At 40.6% G+C, this 22,993-nt stretch overlaps 1 protein-coding gene across 8 annotated transcripts in view; it reads right to left on the bottom strand.

The window, feature by feature from the left end:
* GBF1 (golgi brefeldin A resistant guanine nucleotide exchange factor 1) overlaps window positions 1-22,668 on the bottom strand; it is a 121,103-nt gene extending 98,435 nt beyond the window's left edge. For all 8 annotated transcript variants that reach the window (XM_055346173.1, XM_055346175.1, XM_055346174.1 and 5 more), the window contains exons 1-3: window positions 22,432-22,668; window positions 8,744-8,849; window positions 6,027-6,093 (exon numbers count right to left, since the gene is read on the bottom strand). In XM_055346173.1, the coding sequence (XP_055202148.1) occupies window positions 6,027-6,093; window positions 8,744-8,839 (163 nt within the window). In that variant the 5' untranslated portion in view covers window positions 8,840-8,849; window positions 22,432-22,668. The remainder of the gene's footprint in view (window positions 1-6,026; window positions 6,094-8,743; window positions 8,850-22,431) is intronic.
* Between the last annotated feature and the right edge of the window lie 325 nt (window positions 22,669-22,993).

Below are 22,993 nucleotides of genomic sequence, written 5' to 3'. Positions count from 1 at the left end.
CTCAATCTTCATAGGTTCTCAGAATTAAAAATGCCTAGAGTTAAATCTCCAAAGACAAATTCACTACCCACCCCACCGAACCCCCACCATCCCTAATACATACACTACTAAAAAGTCTCCCTCAAACTCTAGCCCTAAGGGCTTTAGAGTCACTAAGAGGTAATCCCTTAAGAAAAGATTCTGGTTATGATACTTTTGACTATTCCACTCTCTCTGCTTTAAATCCAAAATTTCCTAGATAAGAACCTCTCTGTAATGATCTAAGTTTAAAGACCAAGGACAAAGGCAACCTAAATCTGGAGACAAATGATCATAGTCAAACACCACAAATCACAATTGACTAGAGAGCCCTTTCCATGAAGCTCTACTGGATGAGGGCACTAAGGTTTGCAAGGACTTGTCCAGTTAGGGAACACAGAGATCAAAGACCACAGACCATGTTGGCTAGAAGGATTCTTCTAAACTGCTTACCTTCTTCTTCTTCTTCTAATTTTTCTTTAAACTGCTTACTTTCTTCAGACCTAAAACCAGGAGTAATACCAAGTATCCTGATATTTCCCTTTTTCTTTCATCCCCCTATCCCATGCCACAGATCTTACCACCTGGTCTAGCTATAAGACTGAAGATAACTCCAATATGCCAAGAGCCCCCCTCTAGTCTCTAGAAGAATAAAAGGAAACATGTCTTTAGGATCTACGCCCAGGGCAGAGTTTGGGCAGATGTAAGAGAGAGGCAGTAGTCCTTCTACCCCTAAGGCCAAGACACCCCAGCCCTGCAGGCAGCACAGAGTTAACTACCCACCCGCTTTGAGAAGCACAAAGGTACATCACTGCAACATGCCTAACATTTACATTGCCTCTCTCTGCTCATTAAACAGGTTTTGGTTAAATAATGAACAAACTGTATTACAGACTCCGATGAGAATTCCAAAATTATAAATCAACTGGGAAAGCCCATAGGGGCAGACAGACAGGGAGGGGGGGAGAAGGATAATATTGACTAATATAAAGGGCGCAGCTTGACAGTGGATATTCCTGCCACACCTGATCAAACACACTCCGTGGGGGGAGGGGAAAGAGAGCAAGAGAGGGAAGATGGGACAAGACAGCCTGAAATTTGCATCCGGAAAAGATTAAAACGGATTCTTTGGGGATAGAGAAAATACATAATATATATTACTATAAATGCAAAACTGTACTAAAAGCTAACTCAAATGTCAAAGATTACAGCTTGAATAAATTTAAATATAAAAGCCATGTGCTTCTTGAGTTAATGAGAGAGACATAAAAGGACAAACTGGGCCAGGAGACTGAAGAGAGCCTTGTGCTGCCTTTGCTGGGTAATGGGCTCAAAGCACAGCAGCAACTACAGTCAGAGACTTCCCTCCCTAGCTCTGAGTCCTGAGGAAGAACTGGTGAATCCCATTACTCTTCCAGCTCCTACATTTGCTGTTTTTAAAAATTAAGATGTAATTCACATGCTATAAAATTTACCTTTTTAAATTGTACAATTCAATGTTTTTAAATATATTCACAAAGTTGTACAACTATCACCATTACCTAATTCAGAACATTTTTATGTTTTGTTTTATAACATTTTACGTTTTGTTTTATAAACATCTTATTTTTTCTCCAAAAAGAAACCCTATACTCATTTGTAGTCACTTCCCATCCCCCCTCCCAGTCCCTGGTAACCGCACATCTGATTAACTCTTTCAGAATAACCTCCTAAAAGGATTTCTAAGAGAACTTAAAGACCAAATGAGGGCCAGCAGTCAAGTCCCACTGGTGGTAGGCCAAAGTTTTATCCAAAATAGCAACAAGCAAACTTTGCTCTTAGGTGCCCTGTATCTTCCAAGTGCAACATCACTTTAGATTTGGTATTAGACTATTTTATTACTCTAAATGCTACAAAGCATGTAGTCATCATGCAGTTTGGGCAAATACTGACTGTGAATGTAGTCCAGAGACACGAATTTGTGAGAATAGTATGGACTTAGCTAACTAACCTTATTAGAGACAATGAACTTATTTCTTCTGCAATGCTCAGATAATACTTATGGAAGAGTAGGTACTGCTTACCTACTTAAAAGATCCTCTGTTTATAAGAAAAAAAATCATTTTGGTTTACTGACAATGTCCAATGAACTACCCTTTTCCAACAGTGATATTCTTAACCAACCAAGCCAGCAGATGTCTAGAAAAAAGCAAATAGAAATCCTTCTTATAGGATGCCTGGGTAGGCCAGCAATTTGGCACTTGCCTTTGGCCCAGGGTGTGATCCTGGAGTCCCTCCATGGAGCCCACTTCTCCCTCTGCCTGTATCTCTTTCTCTCTCTCTCTTCCTCTCTCTCTCTCTCTCTCTGTCTCTCATGAATAAATAAAATCTTTAAAAAAAAAAAAAAAAGAAATCCTTCTTATAAGAAGAGTCTAAGCCCAAGTCAGTTTCATGAGTTAAACTGAATGAAGTCCTAGAATTCCTGACATACTTCTCCAATCTAGGTGGGACACCATTCTCAGTCACACAGAGCAGGCAGTCCCTTCAGTTTCTCTTTCCAAGTTCAAAACCTTTTCCCAGCCTCCTACCACTAATACATTAATAGGCTTCCAAGAAAGCAGTCCTCCTGACACTGCCAATCAGAAAAATCTGTTTGTCTCAGTAAAAGAAACAAGAAATTGGTCATGGACTACAGAGTCCAGGACCACAGGGGCAGCTGACCCATAAACTTGCTCCTGGAAGCCAGCGCTGGGGGAGGGTGGAGTCAGAACCAATCAGATGACTGTGAAATGTTCCATTTCTGGTCCACTCAGTCATTTTTTCACACAGGTGATATGTTAAGACCTGAGAACAATGGACAACCTTGGCAGGCACCATTTCAACATCTGCCCTGGAAAATACTACCACCTTCTTCCTTGCTCCAAGAGAAAGCTTGGCAACACCCAACTATGTTCCTAGTACCACTGACAGAACTGGCTCCTCAGCACATTCTGGCTTTATTAAGTTTCAAGCAGCAGATAATATGGATTCCTGACTCAAAGATGTAAGAAAATTAAGCAGCAGATTCAATATTGGCAGCTCTTAGGTGGTCTCAAACCCCAAGTCCTGACAGTACCACCTACTACAGATATGGTCTCTTGAGATATGTCAGGGATATGTCAGGATAGAGAAAACAAGTATGGGATATAGATTAGATGGAAAGTAGGAAATGTAGCTCTGTCAGGATAGCAGGACTATCTCAACCCTTCAAGGTCTACAGAGTGCCCAAAAAGCGTACAAGGCTACTGCAGTCTGATTTCAGCCATTTTAGGGTGTTTTCAACCACAAATAATACCAATACCTCACTGTGTATAAATTGTCAAATGTTTCCAAATATATTAACATGTTTAATTCTCTTCACATCTCTTAAAAGATAGTACAGTTGACCCTTTAACAACCTATGCATTTGGCATACCAAAACGCCCACCCTTGCAGTTGAAAATCCATGTATGGGGCACCTGGGTGGCTCAATAAGTCAAGTGTCTGCCTTTGGCTCAGGTCATGATCCCAGGACCCTGGGACTGACCCCCACATTGGGCTCCCTGCTCAGCGGGGAGCCTGCTTCTCCTTCTCCCTCTGCCGCTCCCCTGCTTGTACTCTCTCTCAAATAAATAAATAAAATCTTAAAAAAAAAAAAAAAGAAAATCCATGTATAACTTTCGATTACCCCAAAACTACTAATAGCCTGTTAACCAGAAACCTTATTAATAACAAAAGCAATCGATTAATATACATTTCATTTGTCATGTGTATTATATATTGTATTCTCATAATAAAGTAGCTAGAGAAAAGAAAATGTTAAGAAAGTCATGGTGGGGGGATGCTGGCTGGCACAGTCCATAGAGCATGCAACTCTTGCTCCTAGGGTTGTGAGTTCAAGCCCCACATTGGGTACAGAGATTACTTGAAAATAAAATCTTAAAAAAAAGAAAGTTACAAGGAAGAGCAAATATATTTACAGTACTATATTGTATATACTGAAAAAAATCCACAGATAAGTGTTCCTTTTTTTTTTTTTAAGATTTTATTTATTTATTCATGAGAGACAGAGAGACAGGTAGAGACATAGGAAGAGGGAGAAGGAGGCTCCATGCAGGGAGCCCAATGTGGGACTCAATCCCGGTACTCCAGGATCACGCCATGAGCCAAAGGCAGATGCTCAACCGCTAAGCCACCCAAGTGTCCCCCACAGATAAGTGTTCCTACACAGTTCAAATCCATATTATTCAAGGATCTACTACTCGCTGAACTTTGGCCACCAAAATCGTTGTAAATACCTATTCACTACATTTTCTTTCTAAATGTGATAGGTAAACTTTATCTGTAAAGTAAAAAAACAAAAAAACAAAACTTCTGTGCAAGTAGCCAACTTCCTAAAGCAGCCAAGTCACTTATGCAGGCTATAAAACAAGAACAGGCCACCAAGTTGCAGCTTTAATCCTGACTAACCAGCTAACAACCACTTCCTCTATACTTTGATCCTTGGCTAACATTTCCAATGCTTTTCAACTGAGTGAAATCGCTCCTTTAAAGAAAACATGTAGGGAAGGAACCCTAGGAGCAAGCCCATGTTTAAGAAAGTAAAAAGAAACTTTTCTCCAGATATTCTCCTACATTTCTCATGAAAGGAGAAAATTTATTTACTGCTTACTTAACTTGCAGAAACCTAAAAACTATTTCAATTGTTGTCTTAGATACATTACTAGTTAAAAAGCATTCCAAGTATATTGCAAAAGCCCTTTATGGTTGACAGAGGAATACAGCTCTGAGGCTTTCCCTTTCACTCTCTCCCCTTGAAAAACCCAAAGGTGCTGAGACTTGCCTCCTCTTGACACATAACATATAACTAACAGGACGTATTTCCTGTATACATCCTCCTCTAACTGTATGAACAGAAGCAATGCAGACCAGGGCACTAAACCAGGCCAGCATTCTGTTTTTGACTCCAGCTCTTAGGGTCAACGTAACCTCAGCTAAATCATTTAAAATGTCTCTGAACTTCAACTTCATTCATAAATAGGGGACAATATCTGCCATGCTCCTTCACAGAATTGTGTAAAAGTCAAATAAGGTAATAAACACGAAAGCAGCTTTGAAAATTCTAAACATATAAATATTACATGAAGTTATTATAATTAGGAAAACAGGGAATAAAAAAAGGACAAATGATTCTGGGAACACATGAAGATTGAAAGATTTGTATTAAGAATTAAGGCCCTAAAAGTTGATAACAACATTCTAGAAGAGAAAGGTTTCATTGTCAGTACTAAAAACTTCACTTGTAAAAATAAGTAATAAAAACTTCTGGGACGCCTGGGTGGCTCAGCGGTTGAGCATCTCCCTTCATCTCAGGGCATGATCCTGGAGTCCCACATCAGGCTCCCTGCATGGAGCCTGCTTCTCCCTCTGCCTATGTCTCTGCCTCTCTCTCTCTCTCTCTCTCTCTCTCTCTCTCTCTGTGTGTGTGTGTGTCTCATGAATAAACAAATAAAATCTTAAAAAAAAAAGTAATAAAAACTTCATTTGTGCCACCAACTTCCTACCTCATGGCATGCAAGAGGTAGAAAAAGAAAGTAGTTAAAACCATAAATAACCAAAAATAACTTCATATAACTCAAACAATAAAGGGAGCTTATAATTGTATGAACACTGATTCCCCAGTAAAGTGGGACATTGTGCTAGGGAACTTAAGGAAAAGAATCAGCAATGCAGTAAACCAGGGGCAAACTACACCCATGGGCCAAACCTGGCTTGTTCTGTTTTATTTATTTTTTTTAATTTTTATTTATCACTCATTCATGTAAGTATTATCTATGTCTACTTTTGAGCTATAATAGCAGAACTGAGCAGTTGCACAGTTAATACGGCCTGCAAAACCTAAAATATTTACTATATAGTTCCTTACAGAAAAAGTTTGTTCATTCCTGCAATAAATCAAACACGTATTTTTCTACTAGTATAAATAATCCTATTTAGGTGTGGGGACTTACCTGTTATATTGTTTAAAACCTCCTTTAGATTACTGAAACTATGCAGCAGAGGATCCCGTTCTTCATCCTGTAATACATTGATTAAAAAAAAAAAGTCAGTATCAGATAAAGAGGAGAAAGGAAATAACAGACAGATCAAGGGCACTTTGTCTGAATCCAACAATTAAGTTTCCCTTCTGAGGAAAAGAAAGTTAGCCATGGTTCAGTTTTCCAGTTCCCTTATCTCCTATTTCATAAAGATACTCTGGGCTTACCTAAAATAGTAAATTCTGAAATACTAATCTATACCATGACCATAGCACTCTAGCTACCATAGATTGCCAGGGTCTTTACATGTGCTATGGTCTGAACATGTGTGTCCCTTCAAAACTTATATGTAAAAATCCTAATGTCCAATGTGATGGTGTAAGAGGTAAAAGCCTCTAAAAGGTGGGTGATTAGGGCCTCCAGAAGTAACTAATACCCTTATGAAAGAGACCCAAGAGAGCTCCCTTGCTCCTTCCATCATGTGAGGATATAAGAAGCCTGAGACCTAGAAGAGGGCTCTCACCTGACCTTGCTGGCATCTTGACCTTGGACTTCCAGTCTCCAGAACTGAGAAATAAATTTCTCTTGTTTATAAGCTACCTAATCTGTGGTACTTTGTTACAGTACCCCAAAAGATGAAGATAATGTATTATTCTATCTCTTCTCCTTCTTCGTACTCATTATATAATCATACATATTCATTTCAAAGACATTGCTGACTCCACTCTCACTTCTAAACCATTTTTATTTTTTTAAGATCTTATTTTTGGGGCACCTGGCTGGCTTAGTAGAGCATGGGACTCTTGATCTCAGAGTTGTAGGTTCAAGCCCCACACAGGGCACGGAACCTACTAAAATAATAACAATAAGATTTTATCTATCTATCTACTTATTTATTAATATTTTACTTTTATTTTATTTTATTATTTTTTATTTTTAAATTTAATTTGCTAACACATAGTGTAACACCCAGAGCTCATTTCATCATGTGCCCTCCTTAATGCCTGCACCCAGTTACCCTATCCCCCCACCCACCTCACCTTCTTCAACTCTTTGTTTCCCAGAGTTAGGAGTCTCTCATTTGTCTTCCTCTCTAATTTTTCCCCACTCAGTTTCCCCCTTTCCTTTATCGTCCATTTCACTATTTCTTATATTCCACATATCATTTTAAGTAACCTCTATATCCAGTGTGGGGTTCAAACTTAAAACCCTGACACCAAGAGTCTCACCCTCTAAGAATGAGCCAGTCAGACGCCCCTAAACAATCCATTTTTATAAGTGAACATGAGAAATTTCCAAACACATATACATATATTCACCAGGCTGGAAATGTCTAAACTTGTTTTTACAATGTCAAATACAATTCTATACAACTGTGCAAAAAATATCCTTGAATAATATACATATGCAACAAAGAAAGTCAGCTTTACAACAGGTTAAGTTTCTTACTCATCTGGATTGGTAATATATGGCCTGCTCTATATACTCCCAAGGAGTACTACCAATAAGATACACTCCATGCATCAATTTTTTTTTAAGATTTTATTTATTTATTCATGAGAGTCACAGAGAGAGAGGCAGAGACATAGGCAGAAGGGAGAAGCAGTATCCTCATAGGGAGCCTGAAGTGGGACCCGATCCTGGATCTCAGGATCATGTCCTGAGCCAAAGGCAGACACTCAACCACTGAGCCATCCAGATGTCCCTCCATGTATCAATTTGATAGCTAATTATAGTCCTAGGGAATCTGAAGGTAAAACATCTTTCTGACATTTTTAGGCATATTTAAGAGGTTTCAAGTGCTACCTTCAGTTGTCTACAAAAATAGAAGAATAATTATCATCTTCTGGGTCCCAGAGGGGGGGGAAAAAAAAAGCAGCCTATAAATTTGACATTAGTTAGAATAAAATAGAAGGCTCCTTGATAGGGGTGCCTGGATGCCTCAATCAGTAGCATCCAACTCCTGATTAGCTCAAGTCATGATCTCAGGGTTGCAAGATCAAGCCCCATGTAGTGCTCTTCACTTAGTGAGGAGTCTGCTTCCCCTCTCTCTTTTTTCCTGCCCATCCTCCCACTTGTGCATCTCTCTCTCTCTCTCTCTCTCTCTCTCAAATAAATGTTTAAAGGGGGGGGGTCCTTGATACCAAGAACAACCCTGAGTTTCTACTATTCTCATTATTACTAGGAAATTGATTATGGTTTTGGTTTTTTTTTTAAGATTTTATTTATTTATTCATGAAAGATACAAAGAGAAAGACAGAGACAGGGCAGCCTGGGTGGCTCAGCAGTTTAGCACCTGCCTTCGGCCCAGGGCGTGATCCTGGAGACCCAGGATCAAGTCCCACGTCAGGCTCCCTGCATGGAGCCTGCTTCTCCCTTTGCCTGTATCTCTGCCTCGCTCTCTCTGTGTCTTAAATAAGTAAAATCTTAAAAACAAACAAACAAACAAACAAAAAAAACCCACCAAATTCTAAAAAAGAAAAGAAAGGCAGAGACATAGATAGAGGGAGAAGCAGGCTCCCTATGGGAGCCTGATGCAGGACTCGATCCTGGGACCCGGGCACCACACCCTGAGCCAAAAGCAGATATTCAACCACTGAGACACCCAGACATACATAATTATTGTTTTAACCATGCATTAGATCCCTTACAACTCAGTGACCAAGCTATCTTGCCCATTCCCCACTTACCAGTGGAGTATGAGTGCTCCATCGGGCATTTCGCTTGATTGCCCCAACCACAATGTTAATCTCCCCTTGAATGATGTAAATATTTTTATCCACCATCCTGGCAAACCTACCAAAACAGTTCAAAGAAAAATTAGTTAATATTTGGTTACTCAGAGCATACCCACATTTAAACCAGTACCTGGTAATGTCAAAATTATGATTTAACTTCTCAGTACCACGATTCCCCATCAGTAATACTAGGATAGGATGAAGTCCATTTTATGTTATGAATCCAGCTACCTGGCTCTCCTAGAGGTCTCCAGAAGTTCAAGATACAACTCAAAAAGTTATCAATCCAGAAAATTTCTCAAAAGCACCCAACAATCTCTAGCAAGCATATCAAATTCTTCAAAGCCAACTGTCCCCAAAACCTTTCCTGTGAGGATTTTAGGTATGCAGATACTTCTGTGTTACTAGTTAAAGACATATTTCAGATTTTCCCTTTGTTCTTCTTTATTCCCTCAAAGTAACAATAAAAGGTCAAGTGAAAAGAAAAGAACGAAAGCTGTTAGAAAAATAGCCTTGGTTTAGAACCACAGTTAGAATGTCAGCTTATAGACTACATCCATTCTACCAAGTCAGCTCTACAAAACTGGATAGTTGCAGTAATACAACCTTTGAAAAGTTCTGAAAAGTCAAGTTCACTTGCTTATAGCAGGAATTGTCTAATAAGTTAGATTGACAGGTAGACTCATTTTAAAGCTGCCTCTGTATGAATCTCTGAAGTGAAGCTAAAACACTACTTTAGTACTTTAAGTGTTCCCAACTGAATTATTATAGGATATATGTGTGTGTGCGCGCATGCGCACTGCCTAGAACAGCACTTAGAAAAGATACTTAATTTTCTTCCCAGGTGAAAATATTAAAAAAAAAAAAAAAAGAGTATCTTCTTAGCATAGAGAAAACCCTAGGAGCATGTAAAAAAAACATTTCCACTTTACATTATTTAGAAACCCTCCTCACAAGGACAAAATTTTAAAAAGCAGACAGGGAAGGGTGAGGGAGGCATATAGTCAAACATTTATATCAGGCTCCAGGAAAGTTAAAACAGTAAGTCTATCAGGATAAGGGAAGAGGGATCCCTGGGTGGCGCAGCAGTTTAGCGCCTGCCTTTGGCCCAGGGCGCGATCCTGGAGACCCGGGATCGAATCCCACGTCAGGCTCCCGGTGCATGGAGCCTGCTTCTCCCTCTGCCTATGTCTCTGCCTCTCTCTCTCTCTCTCTCTCTCTCTCTGTGTGTGTGTGTGTGTGACTATCATAAATATATAAATTTAAAAAAAAAGGATAAGGGAAGAAAGAATTCTACAAGTATTACTAAGCACCTACTATGCATATGACATCTTTCATAGTACTAAGGATACAAAGTAAATAACATGGAAAGAGCTCTCAGATATATGGAATGAAAAAAAAACAAAACAAAACTGGAGTACAAGACCCTATGTTACCATTTATGTAAAAACCAACCAGGGCAGCCCGGGAGGCTCAGCGGTTTAGCACCGCCTTCAGCCCGGGATGTGGTCCTGGAGACCCCGGATCGAGTCCCGAGTCGGGCTTGAGTCCCAAGTTGGGCTCCCTGCATGGAATGGAGCCTGCTGCTCCCTCTGCCTCTTTCTCTCTCTCTCTCCGTCTCTCATGAATAAATAAAATCTTAAAAAAAAAAAAAAACCTACCCAACCTACATAAAATACCAGATTTTTGCAATATTTAACACACAGTATAATATAAAGAGCAACAGAATAGCCAGTATCCAGATAAAGAATAGTACAACTAAAGTTTCTGTAAATTTTCCCTAATCATATCCCGTTCTCTTTCATCCATAGGTCTCACTATTCTAAATCTGATATTTATTAAACTTTTATGTTGCTTCATACTTTTGCTTCACTGATATATATCTTTAAATAACATATAGCATTATTCTGCATATTTTTGTACTTTATGTAACTAATATAATATTGCATGTATTTTTCTGCAATTTGACCTTTTCCCTTGAAACATTATGTTTGAGTTATCCATGTAGTTAAGTGTACTTAATGTATTTTGTCCAGGTAATATATACATAAGTAAATAGAGAATATATACATATGTAAACTCCCCAAAGGGAGCCTGCTTCTCCCTCTACCTATGTCTCTGCCTTTCTATATCTCATGAATAAATAAATAAAATCTTAAAAAAAAAACAATAATCAATTTCCCAGTAATAATGAGAATAGTAGAAACTCAGGGTTGTTCTTGGTATCAAAGACCCTCCCCCCACCTTTTTTTTAAAGATTGATTTATTTGAGAGAGAGAATTCACGAGTGGGAGGAGGGGCAGAGAAGATTTTATTTATTTATTCAGAGAGAGGGGATGCTTGGGAATCTCGGTTGGGTGTCTGATGCTTGATTTCGGCTCAGGTCATGATCCCAGGGTGAGATTGGGCCCCACGTCAGGTTCCACCCTGCTCCACGCTCAGTGGGGAGTCTGCTTGAGATTCTTTCCCTCTGTGTACCCAGACCCCCACTCCCCTGCTCATCACTCTCTCAAATAAATAAATAAATGATTTTTTAAAAAGGTTTGGGTAGATGTACCCCAAACTCAGTAACCATAGTCATCTCTAGAGAAGGTATTATGAAATCAGAGTGTAATCAGAGGACATTTGTAGCCTTACTACAATGTTTTAATTTTTTTACAAGGAGAATTTATTCCATCAATTTATACCATCAATAATAATTTAAAATTAATAATGATGAAAGAGATCATTTCTGCCCATGAGGTATTTACAGAGTTTAGTCAGATCTAAAAGAAAATAAGCTACAGATACACAGAAAAAAATACATCCTTCTAGTAGTACCATTTGCATATTTTGTATAAGACAGGGCCCTCAGAAAGCAAGAAGTATGAAAAGCATTATAATAAAGGGGAAAAGGACAGGTAAAAATTTTGTCAGGACCATAACACCTTCTTCAAATCCACAAGAGAATCCAACATAATAATACATTTACCTTAATGATAATTAAAAGATACTAGGCTTGGGTTTGTTTTTTTTTTTTTTAAGATTTTATTTATTTATTCATGAGAGAGACAGAGAGAGAGAGGCAGAGACAGAAGCAAGCTCCATGCAGGGAGCTCGATGTGGGACTCCATCCCGGGACTCCAAGATCACGCCCTGAGTATAAGGCAGGCGCTAAACCGCTGAGCCACCCAGGGATCCCCCGATACTAGGTTTAAAAAAAAAAGGAAAAAAACAATTAAGTTTGTCCCAGAAGACCATCTACTTTTGGAACGCCTGGGTAGCTCAGCAGTTGAGCATCTGCCTTTGGCTCAGGACGTGATCCTGGAGTCTTCAGATCGAGTCCCACATCGGGCTCCCTGCATGGGGGCCTGCCTCTCCTTCTGCCTATGTCTCTGCCTTTCTCTGTGTGTGTCTCTCATGAAATAAATAAAATCTTAAAAAAAATAAAAATATTTTATTTATTTATTCATGAGAGACAGAGAGAGAGACAGAGACAGAAAGAGGCAGAGACATAGGCAGAGGGAGAAGCAGGCTCCATCCAGGGAGCCTGACGGAGACTCGATTCCGGGACTCCAGGATCATGCCCTGGGCTGAAGGCAGGCGCTAAACCACGGAGCCACCCAGGCGTCCCTATCTACTTTCCAAATGCCCTAGGCACACAATGTTCTCTTCTGAGAAGATTCAACAATGAATACATACAGAACAATAAGGAGGAGAACCAAGAAATAGAAGATGAACAAATTCAAAAATAAGTCAAAGTATCAGAAAAGAAAAAGATAAAATCTTTAGTATCATTCCTTTCTTAAATTATTTAGGCAAGATGAATATGCTCTATATCTCTAGAAGGATTTTGAAGAAATTGCTAACAGAGGTTGCATTTTAGAGAAGGGAAGTGGGGAACAAGGATGAGAGGAAGACTTGCTTTTCTCCGTATATTCTTTTGTATCTCTTGAGTTTTGTGTCATATATGTTACCTATTTTTTTTTAAATTTTTATTTATTTATGATAGTCACAGAGAGAGAGAGAGGCAGAGACACAGGCAGAGGGAGAAGCAGGCTCCATGCACCGGGAGCCCGACGTGGGATTCGATCCTGGGTCTTCAGGATCGCGCCCTGGGCCAAAGGCAGGCGCTAAACCACTGCGCCACCCAGGGATCCCCTATGTTACCTATTTTTAAATTAGAATAGTGAAGGGGTCCCTAGATAGCTCAGTTGGTTGAACGAACAACTCTTGGTTTCTGCTTAGGTCATGATCTCATGGATTGTGGGATTGAGCTGAAGCTGGGCTCTCCACTTAGTGGGAGTTCTGCTTGAAGATTCTCTCCCTCTGCCTCTCCTGCCACACTCACTTGCACTTGTGACCACACTCACTCTCTCTCTCTCAAGTAAATAAATCTTTATGGGATGCCTGGGTGGCTCAGCAGTTAAGCGTCTGCCTTTGGCTCAGGACATGATCCCAGGGTCCCAGGATCGAGTCCCACATCGGGCTTCCTACATGGAACCTGCTTCTCTCTCTGCCTATGTCTCTGCCTCTCTCTGTGTCTCTCATGAATAATAAATAAAATATTTTAAAAATAAATAAATATTTACAAAAATAATTAGAAGAGTGAAAAGTAGTTGTATTTTTCCACTTGTAAATGATTAGGCGCAGCCATCAAAGTTAATTAGCTAAAATTTACTTCGGTCAGACATTACCTAATACATGCTAAGCAAAAGAGTAGGCACAGCATACAGTACTGTCATTACCCACCCAAAAGGAATTTATAATCTAGTAGATTAGATAAAACACATACATATACACACAAACCCATGTATATCTCCAATGCCTGAGTAATACATACTGTCACAATACTGGAGCAAAGAAAATTATTTCTGGTAGAGGGCTCTGGAAGGCAACTGAAAAACAAGATTCCATTTTCTTGAGAGAGAGAGAGAGAGAGAGAGAGAGAGAGAGAGAGAGAGTGCAAGCGCAAGAGAATGAGGAAAAGAGGGGCAGAGGGAGGGAGAGAGAGAAGCGGACTCCAGGCTGAGCATGGAGCCAGACTATGCAGGGCTTGATCTCAGGAACTAGAGACCATGACCTGAGCCAAAATCAAGAGCCAGATGCTTAACCAGCTGAGTCACCCAGGTGCTGCCAGACAGGATCCAACAGTCAAAAATATAAGGGAAGAATGGGAAGGGTAAAGGCTCATAGGTAGGAAAATTCAGTAGGTGTTTAGGGGATCATGGTTATTCCAGACTGGCTGGAATATTATTCCTAGGGGAATAAATAATAGGAGGTAAAGCTAAAACAGCAAATGTGGGCTATATCATGGAGGGCCTTCAATACATAGTTATTATTCAGTATATATACTGAATACCTATTATTATAAAAAATATTTGGGGAGCACCTGAGTGGTATAGTCAGTGTCTGACTCTTGATTTCATCTGGAGTCATGATCTCAGGGTTGTAAGCTTGAGCTTTGTGTTGGGCTCTGCACTCAGCAGAGTCTGCTTGTCCCTCTCCCTCTGCTCCTCACCCCGCTTGCAGTCTCTCTCCCCCTCCCTCTAAAGTAAATAAATATAATAGCAAAAAATATATATATTTTGGAGACGCCTGGGTGGCTCAGCAGTTGAGCAACTGCCTTCAGCTTGGGGCACGATCCCGGAATTCCAGGATCAAGTCCCACATCGGGCTCCCTGCAGGGAGCCTGCTTCTCCTTCTGCCTGTCTCTGCCTTCTCTCTCTCATGAATAAATAAAATCTTTAAAAGGCCTATAAAGAGACATTATAACAATATTTAATTTCTCTTTCAAAGAACTAAGAGAATGAGAGAAAACACCCATACTGAAAATAACACAGCAGCAGGTAAACAACAACACTATACTACAAATTTTTTTAAAGTGCTAATTAATTAATTGATTAAAGATCTACCAGCTATTTGGAAGGCTTCCTGGAGGAAATAAATTTTGAACTGGGATTCCAACTGAAGTAATCAACCTATCATTTTATCAAAATTTATTAAGCACCAGGATGCCTGGGTGGCTCAGCAGTTGAGCATCTGCCTTTGACTCAGGGTGTGACCCTGGAGTCCCAGAATCAAGTCCCACGTCAGGCTTCCTGCATGGAGCCTGTTTCTCCCTTTGCCTATGTCTCTGTCCCTCTTTCTCTCTCTCTCATAAATAAATAAATAAATAAATAAAATCTTAAAAAAAATTTTATTAAGCACCAAATGCTAACAACTTTCTAAGACAGTGGAGATCTAAGCAAAAAAAAAAAAAAATCATTGTCTCAAGCTTCTTTTCATAGTAAAAAAGAAACAACTAGAGAATGAAGAATTATTTTCAAAGATCATACAGAGTTGCTTAATCTCCCGCCAGGCCTCCGAGCATTTGTCTCCTCACAGAGGGATTCTCCCAAGGAAATCTGCCCTTCAGCTTCAAATGGGAAGCTCAGATGAACGACATGCTACCTGGTAGACCAACAGCCTAGAACCCCTTGTCACAAGGTCACAAAGGCCTGCAGAGACCTCATATATATATGGCAAAAAAGAACTTAAGGTCTATCTTGTATCAGAAATAACATTAAAAGGAACAACCAAATAAGCAGCAACTAACATCCCCAGCCAGACAAGCCACTGGTCCAGAGACTGTAAGCCACACATATTCTTTGAAAGTACTGTTTATTTAAAGCTGAGTCTAGGGGTACCTGGGTGGCTCAGTGGTTGAGCATCTGCCTCTGGCTCAGGTCGTGATCCCGGAGTCCTGGGATGGAGTCCCACATGAGGCTCCCTGAAGGGAGCCTGCTTCTCCCTCTGCCTATGTCACTGCCTCTCTGTGTCTCACATGAATAAATAAATAAAATCTAAAAAAATAAAGCTGAGTCTATAGCATTCCCCTGGTGCTTTGTGGCATCCCAGTTACTCACCCCAAAAGGATCCAAAGAGAAGGAGTCACTCTATCAAGCAACTCCTTCTAAATCTAAACAAAAGCAGGAGAAACAGAAATAATAAATTGGATCTTTACTTCATGGAATACAAAAAAAAAAAACTATTTCAAATGAATTAAAGATTAACATGTAAAAAAAGAAAATTTGAAAATTTTGAGAATATATGAGAATATTTTTATAATCTCAGCATAAGAGAGAAGCACCTAAACAGGAAAAAGTACAACCCATTAAAAAAAACTGGTAAACCATGTTAAAATTAAAGACATTTGTTCAAAAAACACCATGAAAAAGAGGGAAAAGATAGGTCACAAACTGGGAGAAAATATCTTATATCTTACACATATAACTAATAAAGAAACAATATCCATAATATAAACTGTTAGAGAACTATACAAATAGACCCTCCCCCAAATTGGCAAGAGACATGAAAAGGCATTTCACAGAATAAGGAAACACAAACAGCAAATAAATATATGAAAAAATTATTAGCTCCATTAATAATCAAGACAATTATAAAATAAGTTTATGAGACACCAGGATCCCTGGGTGGCTCAGTGGTTTAGCACCTGCCTTTGGCCCAGGGCATGATCCTGGAGTCCCAGGATCGATTCCCAGATCAGGCTCCCTTCCTTGAGCCTGCTTCTCCTCCCTCTGCCTGTGCCTCTGCCCCTCTCTCTCCGTGTCTCTCATGAATGAATAAATAAAATCTTTAAAAAAAAAAGTTTATGAGACACCATTTTACAGAACAAAAAGTTTAATTTGACTATACTAGGAGTTGGTAAAAAATGCAGGGCAAGTGGCTGGTGAGTATGCAGATTGATACAACTCATCTGGGTTACAATTTGGCATTATCTTGCAAAATTGAAGAACTTCATATCCCATATCTCAGCAATTCCAGTTAAGACTATACATCAGGGAAACGCACAAAAAATTCAGAATAGTGGCCAGCGGGAGGGGGAATGTGACTAACAGGGAAGGACACACAAGAAGCTTTGTTTTGGCGACATTTTGTTTTTAAGCTGGGTAGGGGATACTGATGCCCCATATATGCTATACATATTCTTTGCATGTATGACATAGACCATCACAAGTTCCTTCTTTTTTTAAAAAAAAATTATTTATTTATTTATGATAGACACAGAGAGAGAGAGAGAGGCAGAGACACAGGCAGAGGGAGAAGCAGGCTCCATGCCGGGAGCCCAATGCGGGACTCGATCCCGAGACTCCAGGATCGTGCCCTGGGCCAAAAGCAGGCACCAAACCGCTGAGCCACCCAGGGATCCCCTGTTGTCTGTCTTTACACTTGCTGCTCCTTTCTGTTTTAAATATCTGGGGGGGGGGGGGATGCCTGGGTGGCTCAGCGGTTTGGCACCTGCCTTCAGCCCAGGGTGTGATCCTGGAATCAGTCCCGGGATCGAGTCCCACATCCAGCTCCCTGCGTGGAGCCTGCTTCTCCTCTGCCTGTGTCTCTGCCTCTCTCTCTTTCTGTGTCTCTCATGAATAAATAAGTGTTTAAATAAAAATAATTAATAATCAATCAATCCAAAAGTCAGTGAAAATCAGAATACCAGTGGTTACAAGAACAAGCTTCAGAAGCAAAACAGTCCTGACCGTTACCACCTTTATGATCTTAGCCAAGTTTCTTAGCCTTTTTGAGCTTCAGTTTACAATTCTCCATTGCAAAATGAAGGTAATACCTCCTCATCTGTTTGTTGTGAGGCCTACATAAGAAGACTATAAAGCACCTAGTATGGCAAGAGCACTATTTAATAAACCCTCCAAAAATTACCTGTTATTATAATACCTAAGACCTTCCCTAGCTAACCCACTACCTCCAGAGAGTATTAGGACTCCTTTTTTGTCATCCCATTATACCGTACATAGCTCTAAAGAACTTATATTGATTTATACTTATTCATTTAGTCTGTCTCTCCCATGAGTCTATAAGCATCTCAGGAAGACATCATGATTTATTCACCTTTTTATCTGCAATGCCTGTAAGATAAATGATAAATACTCAAGGAGCAAATGAACAAAGGGATAAACTAATATCAAAGACTGACTCTTCAATACAGTGCAGCTCACATCCAACTCCTGTGTGTTGGACTTCATAGAAAACAAGGATTCTAAGCCAGGCAGGCAAACCTTTCTGCATCCCATATTTGTTTCCCTATCAGAAGTTACAAATTCCACACAGGCTATACTCTATAGACAAAAAGAACCCACATTACCCACCAGTCTACTCTATTTTCACATCTATTTTCCTGAAGTCTCCTCATGTGCTATATGAATGTTCACATTTCTTCTCTGAAATATTTAATTATTTAACTGTCAATTCTTCATATATGTATGTTGGGTCTTATTTTCTTTGGTTTTATTTTTTTTTAATTTTTATTTATTTATGATAGTCACAAAGAGAGAGAGAGAGAGAGGGAGAGAGGGAGAGAGAGAGAGGCAGAGACACAGGCAGAGGGAGAAGCAGGCTCCATGCAGGGAGCCCGACGCGGGACCCGATCCCGGGTCTCCAGGATCGCATCCTGGGCCAAAGGCAGGCGCCAAACCGCTGCGCCACCCAGGGATCCCCTGGTTTTAAATAAATGTCTTTTTTTTAAGATTTTATTTATTTACTTGACAGAGAGAGAGAGAGAGAGAAAGAGCACAAGCGGGGGGAGCGGTAGGCAGAGGAAGAGAGAGAAGCAGACTCCCCACAGAGCAGGGAGCAACTCAGGGCTCCATCCCAGGACCCTGGGATCATGACCCAAGCTGAAGGCAGACACTTAACTGTCTAAGCCACCCAGGTGCCCCAAGAGATGTATATGTAGTATACCATTGTTTAAGGGTCTTTTTTCTTATTTGCTTTTAAAATTGTTCTATCCAATAAGGGGTGCCTGGATGGCTCAGCTGGTTAAGGATTTACCTTCAGCTCATGATCTCAGGGTCCTGGAATGGAGCCCCTCATCACTCCCTGCTCTGTGGGGGAGTCTGCTTCTCCCTCTCCCCCTCCCCCTGCTCATGCTCACTCTCCCTTTCTCTCTCTCTCACTCTCAAATAAATAAAATCTTAAAAAAAAAAAAAAAGTTGTCCTTACCCAATAAGAAATTAGATTCTCCAAAGGCAAAAACTGTTTGTCTGTTTAATGGTGCTTTGATGTATAATACAAAGCTGTGCAAACCAAAAAAATTAATGAGGCTTTTTGAGAGGGCAGAAGCTAAATGACCCACAACTGGCCGTTCCAAGGCTTATCTTTACTCAGTATCTCAAACATCCCAGAGAAACACTAGAGATGCAACTTGTAAGACTCCCAGAGCTGGCCAAGGAATATATCCTATGCTAATAAAGCACGGAGAGTGACCAAGAATTACTAAATTAGTAAACAACTTACTGGGTTCAAGAAATTTACCCAAAGAGTAGAGGTAAGTGAAAATCAAACTAGGAAGAGTTGGTGCCCTGAGAGGCCACAACTGGAAAATCCTCCCAAACCCAATAATCAGGTGACTAGTGTACCTCAGCTCTGCCATGGCACCTCCTTCATGGGGATTCTGAGTCTATCCCAAGAACTATACACAAGGTAACCCACTAAGAAATGTCCAAAAATATCCTTTCTACTTAGAGATGAAAAATGAAATAGAGCTTCTCTTTCTCACTCCTCTTTTAACAGAGCACCCAAGGTGACAACTAAGGGTGACAATTTACAGAGTAGGACAAAGAAAAAAGTTAGCCTGTGTAATTATACATAAAGAACTACAATGATTAAGTCTCATAAGGATGCTTATCTTGTATATTAGGGGTCATCATCCACTGATGATGAATAGAATACAATCCACAGACATATTTTATTCTATCTCAAAAAGGCTTTCAAAGACTTTAACTAGTTGCCAAAAGTTTAAAACACAATGATCTGAATTTCAAGTTTCTCCTGAAAAAATAGGAAGACAGGTCATACTGTGCCCACATTCCAGTACACTATAGTCCCTGCTACATCCTAATATATTTGTACCTGGCTTGCTTCACTCATTTACATTACCTGCCTGATACTCAGGCATTTAAGTTTGCAATCCTTGGTTTATATGATACTAATAAATTGTTACTTCCATGATCACTACCACTATGACTGGGGCTTCAAATCAACACATTGCTCTATTATGTTTTCATTTAATTAAACAACTGCTGTTGAACATACTGAAGTACAGAAAAAGAACAATAAAAGCCAAACAGCTGCTGACTACATTTGCACAAGCCCTTCCAGCGTGATGATAAAACAAACCTCCCCTTCTCCCTTCAACTCAACTCCACCATTACCCGAACAGCAGAATCATTCTAATTAGTCACACTGAACTACAGGGACAGACTGTGATCAATCAACAGAAGCGGCAAACAAAGACTAGGATGATCCTTTCAGAGAGTACTGTATAAATACTGTGAGTCTCCTTAAAAGCAGAAGCTGAATCTTTTACCTCTCAACTGCTCACACTAGTCAAAGTACCCTTTCAGTGAGGTTATTATCTTAAAGTGGCAGTCATCCTGCATTCTGGAATACTGGAGAAGTAAAATAGTAGTGGAGCTCTGAGAACTGAGAGTTCAACTGGGATTGATGCCAGGCTACTCATGAGGAGATGTGTCTACAACCTGAGCTCCTACTGAGCCAATAAGCATCACTGTCAAGATTAGAAGGTACTTTTGTTACACTTGGCAAAAAAAAAAAAAAAAAAAAAGATTAGAAGGTACTGTCTATCTACAGCCACCTTTGCAATTTAGCTCAAATTCAAGTCTTGAAGAAGAACAAATTTTCTTTTTTCTTTTTTTAAATTAGAGTATGGTTGACATACAAAAGAAGAACAAATTTTCTGATGTGGGGTGAGGGCTGCAGGTGAAAAACTATTCCTACCTAGAAAATGAGTTTTTGGTAAAGACAAGGGAAATTTTTGATGTGTGAGTCACCTCTGGGCCCAACTGAAAAGACGCCGGATTGGTCATACTATCTACTGAAATACTAGACTACTATTATGCAAAGTCTATCAACTCAACAGGGCTCAACAGGGCACATCAAGCCAGGTGAACAAGGCAAAAGTTATCAAACCTGGATACTTCCTAAGCTATGTCATTTCATAAGCCTCTTTCTATTTTTTTTTTTTTTAAGAAATTCTGCAACTTAGATCAGCAAGTTAAAATACAAACTTGTTTCCTGGACCACTTCCATCCTACTTATTTTAAACAAATAAATACAAAAAATGCTATTCCTCCACCAACACACACACACACACACACAATTTCAGGAGAGCAGAGGGCGTTAGGTAGGATGAAACTGAGTTTAGTCCCTGTAGATCCCATATAGTTCTTCCTTCTAACACAGTGAGGTTTTGATCCTCCTTGTCACTACCTTACCATGCAAAATCCTGACTGCCAAGGCCAGAACCAGGCCACGAGTCGTGATCACATACTGCAAGTAATCCTTGGTACAGATAACATTTATTGAGTGTCCATTGCTTTCTGAAAGGCATTAAATTGATACTCCTTATCCTTACCTTATGCTCTAGGTAGGCTATTGCATATATGCTACTGCTTTTAAGACATGGGTAAATTAAACAGAGTAATCCCAAAACAGACCTTTCTCTCTGTATCCTCCCATATGGCCCAGAGAAGTGCCTTACATACCTGAATTAAAGGCATAAAAATTTCTATGTTGTGCATTAAAAAACACCACACTCTTCCTCACTTCTGAAGGCACTCTTTACCCTTGGGTAGTTTTACAATATAGCAGTTTATCAAAGGTCACTACAGTGCCATAAACTACTCCTTGGGAGTTATGCTCCATCATTCACTCTGCTGCCCTGACTCTACCACTTTTAAATTAGCTGAACATCTTTCATGACTCTTTTTACCCACTAAAAATAATAGGCCAACAGTACCAAACTTCACCAATACCCAAATCCCTCTCTGTTCTCAGCCAAATATGTCATAATAGAGTGGCCCCCTTGTGATTAAACATCTCCTTAGGCCAAATGAAGAGAAGACCTTGTGGGGAAATGCCAACCAAAACATACACCAGAAGATAATATCCGTAAAAGATTGTGTAAAGGAAGAAAGAGTCTCAGAAGATAAGTCCAGTGTTTAGATACAGACACAGACTGGGAGTGAGCTACCCCAGAAATGGAAAGTCTTCTCTTAGCCCAGGTCTCCGTAAGACTGGCCTCAATCCTTCCACACCTCTTCTCACTACCTGAGTCTAGGTTGCACTAGCTCATCATCCAGTATTAATGAAGCAGTTCACAGCTGTATTAACGAGGCAGTCACACAGAAGTGGACGCTGTACAGGATCTGCAGAGACTCTCATACCTAAAGTCTAAAAATCAACCCTAAAAAGTAGATACAACCTTCCTTAGGTTCGCTTTCAGCTCTTGAGGACTGGGCTCTCTAGGATACAGAAAGCTTTAGAAGAGGGGAGCTGAAGGCTAAGTTAAGCCTGGAAACACAGGAAGAAAGATTCGGGCACCCGAAAGGGATCAGAAGTCAGAGCTCAAGTCGCCCCTCCAGCCGCAGGGGCCTGACCTTTGCCCCCTGAATGCCTCCCAGTTCCCTCCCACAACAATCTCTCCCAGTCTTATTATTCCCCCTGCGTCCTTAACCCACCCACGTCGTCCAACGTAAGGGCCCTCCTCCCTCCTCCCTCATTCCCTATGGTGATGTCAGGGCGGCTTTCAAGACACTGGAACTCTAAGAAGAGACTTCGCTGACCTGTCAGCGGATCCAAAATGGCGGGGCCTAGTCCCAGGACCCGCAGCCGCTGCTCATGTCCAGCCCAGGCCCCGAAGGCGTCTTTAAGCGACTCTCCCGGCTCTGGTGGCAGATGGGAGAAGGGAAGGAGCCCGATTCCTGGGAGTTGAGACCGAAGTCAGAGACCGCACAGACTGCCAGGAAGAGTCGGCCGGAACGAGCGGTGGAGCCGGCTACCTTCCCTGTCAGCTCACTGACGTGGTAACTAGCCTCAGTCTAGCCCGCTGCCTGGTAACTGCGCGAGCCCTGGCGCGCACAGCCAATCATAGCTTTGTATCGTGAGAAGTGGCATTCCGGATACCCAATCAGAGAAGGAAACTGGCTGAGGGGGGCAGGTACAGCCTAAGGAGGCGAGATTACAAGGGAAAGAAAAGGGTAGGTAGGGGACAACCAACGGATACAAGGACTCTCTGAGTGACAGTTACAGAAGCCAATAAAAATGAGAAATTGTGCTGGGCGGTTAGAGAGGTGGAGTTAGGTAGAGTTCGGTTGCAGTGCGCGGTTTAGCAGTGGCTGCTGGGCA

This window comes from Nyctereutes procyonoides, unplaced genomic scaffold, assembly GCF_905146905.1.
Source record: "Nyctereutes procyonoides isolate TBG_1078 unplaced genomic scaffold, NYPRO_anot_genome, whole genome shotgun sequence".
In the NCBI taxonomy this organism is placed as follows: domain Eukaryota; kingdom Metazoa; phylum Chordata; class Mammalia; order Carnivora; family Canidae; genus Nyctereutes; species Nyctereutes procyonoides.
Note: the sequence above shows the minus strand (reverse complement) of the source record. Positions and strands in the feature narration are given on the sequence as shown.